The sequence below is a fragment of the Mucor mucedo genome, assembly GCF_025094135.1.
Source record: "Mucor mucedo strain NRRL 3635 chromosome Unknown EV154scaffold_107, whole genome shotgun sequence".
Lineage (NCBI taxonomy): Eukaryota > Fungi > Mucoromycota > Mucoromycetes > Mucorales > Mucoraceae > Mucor > Mucor mucedo.
Window position 1 is genome coordinate 107,112 of NW_026252391.1, and position 15,153 is coordinate 122,264.

Below are 15,153 nucleotides of genomic sequence, written 5' to 3' on the forward strand. Positions count from 1 at the left end.
GAAATTTTGATTTCCCAAAGTTAAGGGTTTTTTATCGGGCACTGCTGGGGGTAAAAAACTTTTAATTTTCCCTTAATTAGCGGGCAAATCGACTTTTATCGGGCACTGCTGGGGATGCTCTAAAAGTCAAAAATTTCGAAATAATCATGTATAAATTTATTGTTATAAAATATGTTCAATTTGGTTATTCCCAAACGTTGCTTCGTACAGGAAATGTGACCCAGTTGCACTGACCCAGAAGAAGGAGTGATTTGAATGTTATTTGCAAGATACTTCACAAAGGAAGGTTGGACCATTGAGGTAGTGGCACCTGTGTCCACGATTGCGTAGGTTTTGATATCCTGTACAACAAGAGGAATAATAATCATGTTAGATTTATTAGCCGGAGGATGACTATAAATATTATGAAACTTACATTGCTGAGCCTGGCGGGCGATCATTTCTGAATCCGTCATTTCAGTATCATCTTCATCCGAGTTAGTTCGGTTACGTGCAGCATTACTATTACTGGCAGCGAAGTCGTTCCACATACTGGTGTTAGGACTATTGACAATGGGAGCTACAGAGTCCGAGACATAATTGTTGGCATTACGGTTATTACCAGACAAAGAAGAGACATTCATAGCATTGAGGTGCAAAGTTCCAAGGACGTTAGGCCCACCTCTGGAAGTATAGCATACGTGTCGTGGCGTCCAGTTATCAGCTTGGCACTTACGACATTTACGATTGTTAGTGGGAGTACCTCCAGCAGCAGCAGCATGGCAATCCACGGTGTTGTGGGTAGTTACCCGATGAAAAGAGCAAAACTTCCCAGACGACTCCTTTGGCTTATGAACTCTTGTTGAAGAGGACGAACCAGCAACAGAAGACGACCCAGCAACAGAAGAAGAAGACCCATGGTTAACCCCACGACGAGAGGTCACAGCATGCTTTGACAGCTTGGAATACTGATGAACTTCATCATCTTGATCCATGACCGTAGCAGAGGGCTTAGGAGTACGAGGCGCAGACAAATCAGACGTATCTGCTCTCATTTTTCCTTTGGAGAATCGATTAAACAACCCGCGGGCAAGACCAGCGAGAACCTCAACATCTTGTTGCTTGTATATGGGCAAAGTGGCAGTAGAAATGGAGGCAAGATTAGACAAGTTGTCGGGCAAAGCAAGAAGGAATTTCTCGGCCAAGATTGAATCCGGCAAGACTTGGTCAACAGCACGGCGACGAAGACTGTTGAATCTATCGATGAATGACTCCAAAGATTCACCACGCAACATGTTGATACTGTTAAGCCCACGCGCACAATTGTTGCGTTCTTCCTGAGCATTGAGACCATACCGATTCTGGAAAGCAGTGGTAAATTGCAACCAAGTGAAATCAAATTGGTACGTAGTACGATGGGTGGCCAAATATCCGTCGAACCAAACACGGGCTTTACTTGTCAAGTAAGGAGGGAGGAGACGCAAAAAATTGGCATCGATGTCGATGTTATGACATTTCAGGACATCAGTGAAGTTGGTGAGGCAGGTCTAGATATCTTCAAAGATATGAGCACCAGGTACATTCTCATGACCTTCCCAGCAGAACATGGCAAGCTTTGCAGGGACTACGTCAGAAACCTTCGACTTTTCAACCGTGTCTTCAATGGTGCTTTGGACAGCGTCAAGAGCGGCCTTCAAGGATTGCAAATCTCGAGTACGACGCTCTAAAGAATACGCTTGTTACGCAACAAGGGATCACTCTCGGGAGCAGAAGAAACATACATACTGTAGGATAAGACATCAGCTTGAGTCACAGAGATGGCCCGTTTCATATCATCTATCTTGCTGTTAATAGTAGGCTTGGGACCTTGTACCTCCTGTTGGCTGGTATTGATTTCAGGTGATCCAGGAGCTGTAGGTTCAATCAACGACGTTGACTCAGAGAAAGTTTCCTCAATATCTTCCATAGGAGAAGACTCATAGTTATCAACAAGAGGAGTATCACCAATACGACGAGCATCGGGAACAGGAGACGAAGCACGAGAAGCACTAGCGGCATTCATGTCAATAGTAGCAGATTGGTTATTGGTAGACATTAGAAGTATTTGAATAGGTAAGTTTTAGTTATAACAAAAGATAAATAAAAACAAGAAAATTATCAAACTTGCAAAAATTAACTAAGGCTTTATTAAACAAACAAAAGGGGGTCTTTATATACAGATTATTTCAAACATTGATCACAGATGGGCAGATGACGGTCGTGGGTAGATTCATCCAGATAATACTCGGATGTAATGATCCCATATAGAAAGGCCATAATGAGATGTCAATAAAAATAACAATAACATTCATTCTTAAACTGTGTATGTCTTGTAGCACAATATTCAGGGGAAAATGTAGTTCTTAATTCAGATAGCTGTGGCACCTCAAAGTGGCTGATGTAACCTTCATATGTGTTCATATCAATGTTATTATTTAAATGTATGTCTTATACTTGTATGAAGGATGATATGAGATCAAGCCTGTACATAAAGTAAATGATCAGTATTTAATATAACAGTAACGATAAGAATTATATTTAGGATTATCAAATGGAAGATTTAAGAAGTGTAGATAGAGTCATATATTAAGTATATAGCCGCGATCACAACAGTCAGTACAACTATAATTGTACTGGAATTTAATGTCGTATGAATATTGATGAGTGAAGATCATGCATATCAAGTCTTTATATGTCCTGAATACGATTGATGAAAAAGAAATCGGGATAAACGTTTTTAACTTGTCGAATACAAATTAACATTGTAATGTCATACTATTAACACCAACAAGAAAAAAATGATCACATTAGTGATTTTATTCCGCAGCTCTAGCTCAATTGTGAAAACCGCTATAAGATTGCATTGAAACTTTTATTTGTCATCAGATACAGCTATGATGAAAGCATCTTCCGGGATACCAATGGTTCTTTCTTTATGTTTTGGGAACTGGCCCCATTTGTTCCAGTACGTCTTGAACATCTCCAAGTACTTAGGATGCTTTCGGTAGCAATCCACTACAACCGGCCAGTTTTTACACGTATGTTTCATCTTGAGACTAATCCAGTGACGGTTTTTGACGTTTTGCAAAACGAGAGGAGAGGGGGGCTTAATGCTAGTGTTTTTTGGAATAGCAAGCGGGAGGAAAGTCAAAGCTTCGTTATCTCCACAAGGAAAAACCACCACAGGAATTCAATACGCATCGGCGACAACTTGGGCACACTCAGGAGTGGTAAACCAGTCTCCATATTCAGCATCGCCATCACCATCCACCCAGTTGGTACCGCTCGTGATCAACCTCTCCAGATCACGTTCTTTATCAAAGTCCAACAAGGACCAGTAGCTTTCCTTATTGGCATGAAAAGCCTTCAGCATTTTTTCTTTGACAACAGGAAAGTTGTCCTGGTTGCCTTCGAAAAAATTAGCTGCAGCTCTTCATCCACACCATCCGTCTCCCTTTGGATTAAATATATCCAATAAATGTTTTTTTTGTACATCATTATGCAAATCGGCTTTAAGCTCACCGATACTACATTCAGCTATTTTACGAGCCTTCTTAGGAGGCAAGTACAAACCTATAATAAAAACAGAGTTGATAAGCTTATTAACAAATAAACCTACATGTATGTAATTAATCTTATACCGGAATCTGCGTTTCTCTTCCCAAATCTTTCAACCTTCAAACCTTCAGTGCTATTTTCTGCTTTCGAAAAAATATACTACAAAAATACAGACTTGTTAATTTTACAAAATACTAAATTAATTTACTGACTCTTCTTACCTTTGCCGTCATAATTTTGGAAGCTCTTTGATTACTTCTTGAGACGACAAAGCCTTTCTCATACTCGAAAGGCGGAACAAATTCTTCTTTCTTCCAGGTGTTCTAACTTCCTCAGACAAAGGAAGTGACATTTCCTTGACATATATGTCGTCCCCACTTGTTATGTCCTCCAACTCGGCAGTTGCTCTTCTAAACAAGTCAGAAAGCTTCTCCACCTGCTGGTCGGTGCAGCAATTTCCAAAGCGTTCAATGATTCATGGACCGTTAAAAGAGCCCTCTTAAACGCTTTTCCTTGTATGTTGGAAAGGTGTTTGTTCTCTTGCATTAAAATATCAACCTTGAATTTTTCCAAGTTCTCCAAACGTTCAAGGTTTTCGAGTTGTGACACGAGGTAATTGTCAAGCAACTCAAACGACTTTTCAATGGATTGAAGTCCGAAAAATCCATCTTTTAAGGCTCTATGCCCACTTTCGACTCTCTGAGTGGATACACATCCAAAATGCTGGTAATTTCTTGTGACATGTCCAGCCCACTTCTGGGTAATCTCACGAAGTCAATTGCTGGTAAAGTCAATCCAACCAGACCCTTCTTTGCCTTCCAAACAGAGAGCTTTGTTCTTGGTTGTTTGTTCCAACATTTTCAAGATTTAGTTGAACTCTTCAACCGAGGTAGACCTTTGCATTTTTACGACCAAATCAATGCACTTTTTCTTTGTCTCACTAGACCGGAAGGTGTTGGAAAATGCTTTGTCTACACTCTGATACATATGCCATACACAAAGCATATGCTTGTTTTCCGGGAATACTTTATCTAAACCAACTAGTATACCTGTTCCTTTGTCGGTAAGGAACGTAGTGGTCATGGATTATTTTCCAAGTACTTCTTTCAATGTGCTGAAAAACCACTGGTACGTTTTTTTGGTCTCATTAGAAACAAACGCCATTGCAACAGGAAAGTTCTTCAAGCTCTCCCCCCTACGCTACTGACACCTTGTACACAGATCAGAGGCATTTTCAAGTTGTTCATGCTATAGGTAGCATCGACAATAAAAACGTCGCTGCAGACATTAGCTCTATCTAACATGCCATTTTTTTTTTTTTGTGAAAAATACGGGGCTAAGTCTGTTTGTTCCAACGTCAAATTCATATCTGGTAAGATATCCAGCTGTTGTGATCGAGCTTTATACATTCATGTATGCTTGATCTACACAGCATATTTTTATCCATTACGATAATTTTATAAACACTTCTTTTAATGTTGCATATTAAATATTCACAATTGACTTAACAAACTAGCACGATATTCATCAAGCTAAATACAAGTACAAAAGTATACATTTATTATACAAATATTATAAAAAGACATTTTTAAGATATTGTACTAATCAGATTAGCGGAGGCCAATGACAAGCGAGGTTTAAAAGTACAAACACGCTAAACTTTTGAATGTACTTTGATGACTTTTAAATGTACGCGTCAAGTGACACTACAGACCTATTACAGAAACGTGTACCACTCTTTCTTCTATTTTATGCTTTCCATTGGATTACTTACTTTCAAGATATGGCGTGTCAGTCATAATCTTGCCTGTCATCTAGCCCTGTCTAAGAAGGAGGTCGAATTCAATATGTATATAAAGGACCCCTAAATTTTATGTTAATAAAAGTTCAGTTAATTTTTGCAATCTGGTTAATCTTACTCGTCATTTTTCCTAAATTATCATCGATTTATCAGGCATTACGGCGCTACAGCCATGGAAAAGACAATCCACAATGACAATATCAACTGGAAAGGGCTTATAAAGGATATTTTAAAAACAGTAGCATCATGTAAAAGATGTAGCCTATTCAATAGAGGTCAAACTGTATATCACCCACCAAGTAGTATACTTCCAAATAATATAATGGACCATATAGTAATGGATCTAGGAGATCTCAATATAACCACACCTAGAGGAAATAACTTCATCTTAGTGATGGTGGATCTATTTTAAAGATTTGTAATGTTAAGTGCACTGCCAGATAAAAAAGCTTCGACAGTAGCAAAACAATTAGTACATAATTTCTCTATATTAGGGTATAGTAAGATAATTAGTCATGACCACGGATTAGAATTTGACAATTTACTTATCAAGAGCATAATCGATCAATGTGGAATAGACCACAGATTATCATCGCCATACAACCCATTAGGAAATTCTGCAAATGAATCATTTGTAGGTATCACAAAGAAAACTATAGTAAAAGTTTTAGAAGGAAAAGAGGAAGACTGGGATTTATTCCTACCTTCAGTGCAATATGTAATGAATAATAAATATTCTAGACAACACAAGGCACGACCCTTCGAAGTGATGTTTAACAGGCAAGCTAACGACTTTGCCGATTACAAATCTATAACACCAATCCTTCAAAATAAAAGGAAGGTCAATTTGAAAGTAATCTTAGAAAAGATGAAAGACGTAAATAATATAATCATTCCAGCATTACGCAATGAAATGGCTGAACAACAGGACAATGAGTATTTTATGAAGACACATAAAATTAATTATGAACCATATACCTTAGGAACTAAAGTAATGATTAAAAACGTAAATAAGTGTTCGAAAACAGAACCGTACTACGAAGGACCATACACTATAGCTAACATAGTAAAACCTGGATTATATGTATTAAAAGACACCACAGGTGAACTTTATCCAAGGAACGTACCTACATCTCACATAAAGAAGATATCGAGCGAAATAAATTCAGACCAAAAAAAGTACTATGAAATACAGAGTATTTTAAATCACAGAGGTGATAATGCTAGCAATTACGAATATCTAGTTAGATGGAAAGGCTATGACTCTGACCATGATCTATGGATATCATCTGAAAATTTTGACTCTACTGAAGCTATAAAAACTTATTGGAAGAGAAGAAAAGTCAATCATGCTAATTTAAAGAAGATTCAAAAAGAAGCAGAAAAGAAACAAAAACTTCCCCAAAAGAGTGCGATTAAAAGAAAATCCACTCATGATGCCAATACAAAGAGCTCAAAGAAATCCAAGATTTGATATCTATTAATTATGTATCTTTTCCCTTACGGTTGTAGTAAGAGTTTTTATCGACTTAATTAGGAAAGGATTCGCCACACAACATTTTTTTTTTGCGAAACATTTTTTCTTTTATTTTTATTTTTAATTTTTCAAGTTATATCCAATCAATCCAGAGTTATCAAACTCTGCATTCTCTTTATATATTATCATGTCAATCAATCACTCTAGTCACTGCTTCATTCTTAAACGATTCCGAATTAGAAGGGGGATGATGGTGTATCACAAGACTATCTCACCATAATTACAACTACTCTAATGTAAATACGGAACATATAAGAATCACCGATACAACAAATACGAATCACCGACTAAACAAACATGAACATATAATATATATACAAGAGCAAATTAAGCATTTAATAAAGGATTATCTCATATTTGATTGAAATTATTGTCTCTTAGACATCGGATACTACAGTACTAACTATCTATATTGGGTAATTGATTCCTTAATCATTCTTAATGTATTGATGTCATAGATATGGACTTATTCAACGTAGCAACAATATAGCAGATAACCACATCATCAACGTACAATGGATTATAATCATGTCGGTTTTTGATGTTGTTTTCATAGGTACTACAGTATTTCAATCAAAACGCGCATCAGCGAAGCTTTCAATTACGGTTCAATTCAGTGTACATTTTGGACGCTTTTAACAGACGTAAGCACAACCCGAATGACGTATTCAAATGTATATCTGTCTTTTCCTTTCCAATCACTGATGCACCTATTAATAGCACGATATAAATAAACTACATTATAAAACAGTCAGAACCAATCGCCTATTACAGATCTATACTAATGATTTTGCATTGGTGAGAAATTCGAGAGTGATAATAGCGAATTAAGAAAAAATGTGAAATTTAACAAAGTGAAATTATCAAACTGCAAAAATAAACTAAAGCTTTATAAAACAAATAAAAGGGGGTCTTTATATACACATTATTTCAGAAATTTATCACAAATGGGCTGATGACGGTTGTGGGTAGATTTATCCAGATAATACTCGGATGTAATGATCCCATATAGAAAGAACATAATTAGATGTCAATAACAATAACAATAACATTCATTCTAAAACTGTGTATGTCTTGTAGCACAGCATTCAGGGGAAAATGTAGTTCTTATTAAAGATAGCTGTGGCACCTCAACGTGGCTGATGTAACCTTCATATGTTTTCATATTCATGTTAGAGTGCATCTTCATTGTAATATACCAAAACGTAATCTGTGACATTTTTGAGCATTCATCTCCGACTAGTACAAGTAATATAAAAGGAAATTTATTTATAGCCAGATTTTTTTAATGTGGGGAGAATTTTTTTTTTTTTTTAAGAAACTTTTTCAGGGAAATATATTTTATTTGGGGGGAGTCTAAATTGTTTTTTTTTTTTTTTTTTTTTAGATTGAAAGTCATCAAGGAGCAACTAAACAGCACGTCTGTGGGATCGATATTCTTTGGAAAACTTACTGATAATATTTTCAGCTTCCAAGACATCGTTACCCTCGCTGTAAGCGTCAATATATCTATAGGCACGATTATAATATCGTCTATTGATTTTAGGACCGAAAACAGCCTCATCATGGTCAAGAAACTCTTCGATTCTTGGCTTCAGAGTGTCAAACGAGTAATCACATTCTATTCGTGCAAATCGTTTAGCTGCACCCCAATGTCTTTCAATCCAATTGCACTCACAATGGTACTTAGGGTATAGGGTAAAAAGGTGACCAGCCTTGGATGTTTGGGTCTCCAGCATATTCTTCTGGGCCTTGAAATCAGGTTGTTGTGACAACAAGTATTCGGCACAACAGCCAGGTTTAGCCTGAGGGTCGTGTGGAGTACCTCTCACACAAACCCTTCTCAGAGGCTCATTTCTGCCGAGCAGGCCACGTTCTCTCAACAGACGGAGAGTTCCCTTGAACTTCTCACGTTTCTACAGAGATAATGATAATAAAGATGTCAGTTCTTTATATATTAATGTTATATTATTAAATTTACTTGTGCGTGTTGGTACTTTTCGACAAGTGCATTGGTATCAAACGCCTGTCCTTTGGCACGCCGTCTGTTTATCTCCTTCATGGCGGCATCCACGTTCATAGATTCCATGGTATACATACTTTGAGGCTTGATGATGCCGTTTCTATCTACATAAGTGGTATCCCGAAACCTATACAGGGTAGAAGACTTTACTTCGCTAGTCCCGGAAGTCATCCTCGAGGCAACAAGAGCATCGTCCGCAAAGGCTTTATGGTTCGAGCTCTGGTCAAAGGCAAAGATACCAACACAATTAGGATGTAATTCATTGAAAAGATGAATTACAGCATATAATTGACACGTCAGATCTCTGTTTGTCCAATAACCATCGCCGTTACTGTTGCCAGGGAAGAAGATGACTCTTGATATCAAATTGACACCATTGACGGTACCTCTCATTGTTCCGTGGCAGGGACACATGAATGAACTGATCATAATAGATCTTCCTTGACCTTTAGGAAGAATCATGGTTTCGTTCTTCTCACACCAACGAGTGACTTTACAATCATTTGAATAAAAGATTGATTCGTCGTGAGTAACTAAAACCATCTTTTTTTCATTATCCTTTAGGCTAGGTTGAACTGGATCAGCATTCTCATTATCCAAGGGATAGGTTTCCATACGCTTATGCCATTCCATCATTTGTTGGGCCCACTTAATTCGATATCTGACAACATCATCCCGCTCATGGCCATCAAAGTATGTTCGATCCTTTCCTACACACATATGCCCAAAAATATAATCAAGCTAAAGCATTATTATATATGCTAAGTTTTTACATATTGTATTTACCTGTTTTATAGTCAAAACCCCAAGCCTTCAGGTAGGTTGCCAGAGCAACGTTCGAAAATGGATGCTCTGGCTGAGAGGAAATGACATCGGCACCGGCCCCGACATCATTCTCCAACTCAAGTAACTCAGGGAGCACTTCTTGTCGTATATGCTGACGAAGAGCAGGGATACTTCTACGGACAGGGTCTTGACTCCTGAGCCAGGTGATGCATCTTTCCTTCACATCAGGATCACTGAGAATTGATTTTCTCTTCGCATGTTTTCCTTGCTGATGACATGGAATGTCACCAGTGTTCAGCCAGGCTTCAAACCACTTTCTGGCAGCACGATGACGATAGGATTTCGAAGCTTGGATCCAGTGCATGTTTACCGCAAGCTTCGTTGCTTCCACAAAAGTTTTACCGTCTAATAGCTGCAACATAACATGCTTTACAACCACGTACTTCAGAAATTGTTTAACACCGTTGTGGTGTTGGTCGCTAGTGGTATTACCAGAGATACGGATTTTCGATTCCAAAAGGGGCAAAGACTCGCGAATCTTTGCCAAACTTGCTTCGTCGGGTCTTCTGGTTTCTCCTTCTTCTCTACTTGAGGTGGTGTAGGAACCTGTTGAACCACGGGGAAAAAATCATTAATCGAATGACAGCCTACAGCTGCCTTGGCTGCAGCAGATCTCTTTCTACTGAGCGTCTCTCTTGTAGGGAGAAGTTTACGCTTAAACTTCTGTTCCCCGGTTTTTTCGGTTGCGTTGCTCCAGGAAATGGGGAAAGCTTCTGCGTTGACTTCTTCTGGTCGAGGCATGTCAGCGATTTCGGCCTCTTTGGCAATTGCTTCATTAGCAATGTACTCAGCAGCAGCAATTTTTTCCATTTGAATGAATTTAGCCTTTCTTCCAATGTTGATTCTTTTTCTTGATTTAGCCATAATGAATATTGATATAGATATGTAAATTTATAAAAGTAATTTTAAAAGAATAATTACAAGGTACAAAAATTAACCCAAACTTAGTTTTAAATTCACAATTCTATTTGTCATTTTTAAAGCTCCCGTATAGTAATACGTTCAAAAACAGTAACCCTTTTGACGCGTTTTTAGTTTTAAAGAACGTTACATCTAATATTACTGAAGTAAACAAAGTTTCCATGTAGTAGACGTTCTTACTTAATGTATATCCGATTTCAAACATCTTTTTTGTGTTTTACACTTCACCATATTTGATCTCAGTTTAAAATTAGCAGGTTATGGCACTGAGTACTTTATCTAATGAATATGACCTTTCAAATACATAAATTAAATTAAACAGCTAGTTGGATCTATTTTCCAAGTACTCTAAATTATATCTTTTGAATATGAAGTGTTTTTACTTAGTACATAAAGTTTGTTTTATCCTTTTTGTGCCTTACAGTGTTGATCATATTTAATCTCAGACTCTGATATAACGGGTTGTGGCACTGTGTACTTTATCTAACGAATACGACCCTTCAAATACATAAATTAAAATAAACAACTAGTTGGATCTATTTTCAAAATACTCTAAATTATATCTTTTACATATGAAGCGTTTCTACTTAGTACATAAAGTTTGTTTTATCCTTTTTGTGTCTTACAGGGTTGACAGTAAATGTCCTCAGACTTTGATTTAATAGGCTGCGATACTACGCATGCGGGTACTCAAATTGAGAGTACAGGCAGTAAGCATTTCATGGTCCGAAGGCGGCAAATACTATACGCGGGACAATACTATTGGTCCGAAAAGAAAAATTTAAAATTTTGAACCCGCTTGTGACAATTTTTTCCCCCCACACCTAAAATCCAGTTGTAAAAATCCCGGACACACTTTTTTTTTTAGAATAAAAACTTCATATTCTCATTTTAATCATGATTAAAATAATACATGTCCAAAAATATTGGACTTTAATTATGAGGAAAGTGTGGTGGTCCAGTTTTAACGTTTCTCTCTGCTTAAAATTTTTTTTTTGGCATATTGAAGTCCAGATGCACTCTATTATTTAAATGTATGCGTTATACTTGTATGAAGGATGATATGAGATCAAGCCTGTACATAAAGTAAATGATCAGTATTTAATATAAAGCACCAATAAGAATTATATTTAGGATTATCAAATGGAAGATTTAAGAAGTGTAGATAGAGTCATATATTAAGTATATAGCCTCGATCACGACAATTGGACCTGAACTTTTGCCCTTGATATACGTCTTAAGATATTTTTGTAACTACATCTCTTAATTTGAAATAGTTCATTGCGTATTCCAGTTTAAGGTTAACCATCAACTTTGATACTGAACAATTCAATTGGCTTGTAAGAATATAGAAACGTGAGATGATGATAGTTATGTCATAACCTTTGTTCGTCTGCCAAAAAAAGGCTTTGTCACAAATGTCATCGTCCAACGAGACAAAAACGTGATTTTGAAAAGGGTGTTTTGACCTGAATTATAATAATTAGAGGTCAATTTTTTTTGAACGTTGTTGTATTCATCATACCTTTGTTAATTAAGGATCCAAAATTGATAGACATTTTTTTTAGAATACCGAATATCTTACAACATTAACATTCCAAACATCATTGACTTTTATCTCAACTGTTTGGAACCACTTTGACGTATTCGTTTATTTCTACTATTCGCATCCTTTAGTATGATATTGAAAAAATAGGAAGGGTATCAGCAGTTATCTTAGTGAAGCAATCGTTGACTATAAAACTAGCTCCAAATCATGCATACACGTTTACTTGTATTCGTCTGTCAGCTTGGTTGAGACCTCAACAGGTTTCAATTTTTTCAGCCCTTTTTGACATTTTTTCGCATAGGTTACGATATTCGTTTCGGCAAGGGTTGTGACATACCCTTTAAAAGAAGCCTTTCCTTCTTCTTCGTCGTCATCGTCATCTTTATTTATCTGCTAACATCTCTTACTTCTTCGATATTGTCTCGATATACTAAAATATTACTGCTGCTTAATTCATTCCCAACAACTGTATAGAATTATAGTTTGCGATGAAATCTATTTTTTAAACATTGTGCATGGACCTTGTGCAATGGTAAATGTCATGATGTTGGGAAAGATCTCTTCCGTTGCAGTCATTGTTAGTCATTCTATTAAGACTGTTACTATTATTTGTTCTAGTGCGTAAAAAATAAGGACATGAGTCTTACAGTACTTACTGCCGTTCAAAAGTACATTGAAACGCTTTTGTTTCGAAAAATAACAAGTGCAGTTTTTGATGCGAAGCTCGATTCCATGAGAAGGTGATTTTAAGCAATGTCGCATTAACAAAGATGAAAGAATCAATTTTCCAACAAAATAAAAAGTATGAAAGGAAAAAGAAACGTTTTTTTGTTACAAGAAAATTCAGCTTTTAAATAAAAGGAAAGCCTATATTTATCGGGATTGCCGTTATTCAGTGAAGAATTTTTAGCTTACCGCCAATTTTCTGCTAATGCCTTAAGATGTAGGAAACATCGAGTTAAAAAATGTTTTAGACATTCATGGCACGCCCACTCCAAATTTCGAATGGCAATGTTCTGGATGAAGAGGCTACATTCTCAAAAAAAAAAGGGTGCGATTTTCACTCAACTGCTTGGATAATAAAAATGGGGAGTTCGTACTCACGTACTCTTGATTATATCTGACTTAACGTCTTCAAACCAAAATATCAAGTCACAAACATAAAATAAACCCTTCGTATTGAACCAAATACTAGACATTATAAATAAAAGCACAATTGATAATAGGATATAAAAAATTTATTAAAAATCGAAACTTTGATCCAAGATTTTGTCGATTTCATCCGCCAACGAGTCGGAGTATTCTAAATGAAAGAAAATGTTCTAGTTTCAAAGTACATAATATGTAGGTATTTAATTATTTTTTACCATCTTGGTCAGCTAAGTTCTCGAAGAAGGCATTGTCAGCAGAGAACATAGGAAGGGATCCAACAGCGGAACTCGCAGAAATGGCTACCACGCCCCCAGGAGAAGAAGAAAAAATTGACGCCGAAGACCGGTCAACCGCCGCACCGAAAACAAATGGGCCAGACAATGAAGAGGCAAATGAAGGCCTTAAAAGGCCAACAGAAGGACGAGACTGCACAGGAGAAGCCGATGAAGGAGCAACCAAAGAAGAGGACACCACGACAGACGCAGGACGCGCAACAACGAGACGCACCACAACAGGGCACACCACAACAGGACACACCACAACATGAAACACCACAACATGACACAACAATGAAGAAGGCACGACGGCAGAAGGGATCTCATCACAGAAAAGCGTCATAAGTGCGGAATTGACCAAACAGCCAATGAAGGACAAGAAAAGGCCTACCAACAATAATATTCTAAAGCAATACATTAGTCTCCATTTTCAAAAAGTTCTCCTTTATCAATTTAGTGTGACATACCCTAAAGCCGAAAAGAAAACGGCCAAGAACTTAATTGGCAGGCAAAATAATTAGTACTTGATGGAGAGTCCTAATGCGCAGTCATCTTGCCAAAAGTTTTAAGAGCAGGGGGAAAAGCGGTGAAGCTCTGTCGAAATAAAAGTACAAAAACATTGATTTAGAAAGCATTTACTTGTAACAAAGTATAAACATACTTACAAAAAAACCATAGACAAAATAACGTAAATCATTTTTTGAAATAAAACAGCCTTGAAAGAAAGAAAAGAAAAAAAAATTGGCGTAGTTTCGTAGCGAGACCTATATAAAAAATTAAAGACAGTCACTTTTAGCGTGTTTTTGTGTTTAGTTCTTAACCTAAAGAGAGAATAAGAAAAATTGCTATATCCTACTATTCCCACCTGCAACGATTCCTAACAGAAACTTAATTTTTTGCTTCTTTCAAAAAATTATAGATGGTAGATCTAAATGGAATTTAGATGGAAAGGAATAATCATGCTAATTCATTGCTAAAATTGGAACGAGATGCCAAAAAAACAGCAAACAAGAATATTATACGAATGCTGTAAATACCCTTTTCAAAATTTAAATGACAACAATACAATTGAATCTAGAAATGACTTTGCCATAAGAGATCCGCGTAACGCTATCTACTCTGTGCTAAAACCACATAATAAATGCTACTGTCTACAAAAGGAAAGATGTTTCACGGAAATTTCTTCATTATAACACAACTCTAGGCTCCGACCAATGAGTGATCAGAGAATTTAAGGAACAATAATAAATCAAGGACAGCTATCTTACGATCTTCAATAAACCAAATGAATGGTCCATCATAGAAAACTACGATGGATCTGAGCTGTCAAAAATACAAGCCACAATATCTTAAATCTTCTATAAATATCAAGGCAAACCTGCCCGTCTAGTTAGCTCTTGATCAATTTTTATACAAATAAATCGACAAGACTTATAATTGTATTCTCCTTGTTTTTTATCTATTTTTTTCTGT

The 15,153-nt window shown here is 36.7% G+C and overlaps 2 protein-coding genes across 2 annotated transcripts; both read right to left on the reverse strand.

Moving 5' to 3' along the window:
* Nucleotides 1–3,208: 3,208 nt before the first annotated feature.
* On the reverse strand, nt 3,209–3,418 carry EV154DRAFT_427419 (uncharacterized protein; the record flags this gene model as incomplete). The annotated part of the gene is made up of 1 exon (XM_051596356.1): nt 3,209–3,418. A coding segment is annotated over one exon (210 nt), but the record flags the coding sequence as incomplete, so codon positions are not given.
* Nucleotides 3,419–13,164: 9,746 nt separating this feature from the next.
* EV154DRAFT_485099 (uncharacterized protein) lies at nt 13,165–14,377 on the reverse strand (the record flags this gene model as incomplete). The annotated part of the gene is made up of 4 exons (XM_051598728.1): nt 13,165–13,282; nt 13,358–13,385; nt 13,621–14,084; nt 14,346–14,377. 4 exons carry the CDS (start codon nt 14,375–14,377, stop codon nt 13,165–13,167), a joined length of 642 nt encoding a protein of 213 aa, XP_051453835.1.
* Between the last annotated feature and the right edge of the window lie 776 nt (nt 14,378–15,153).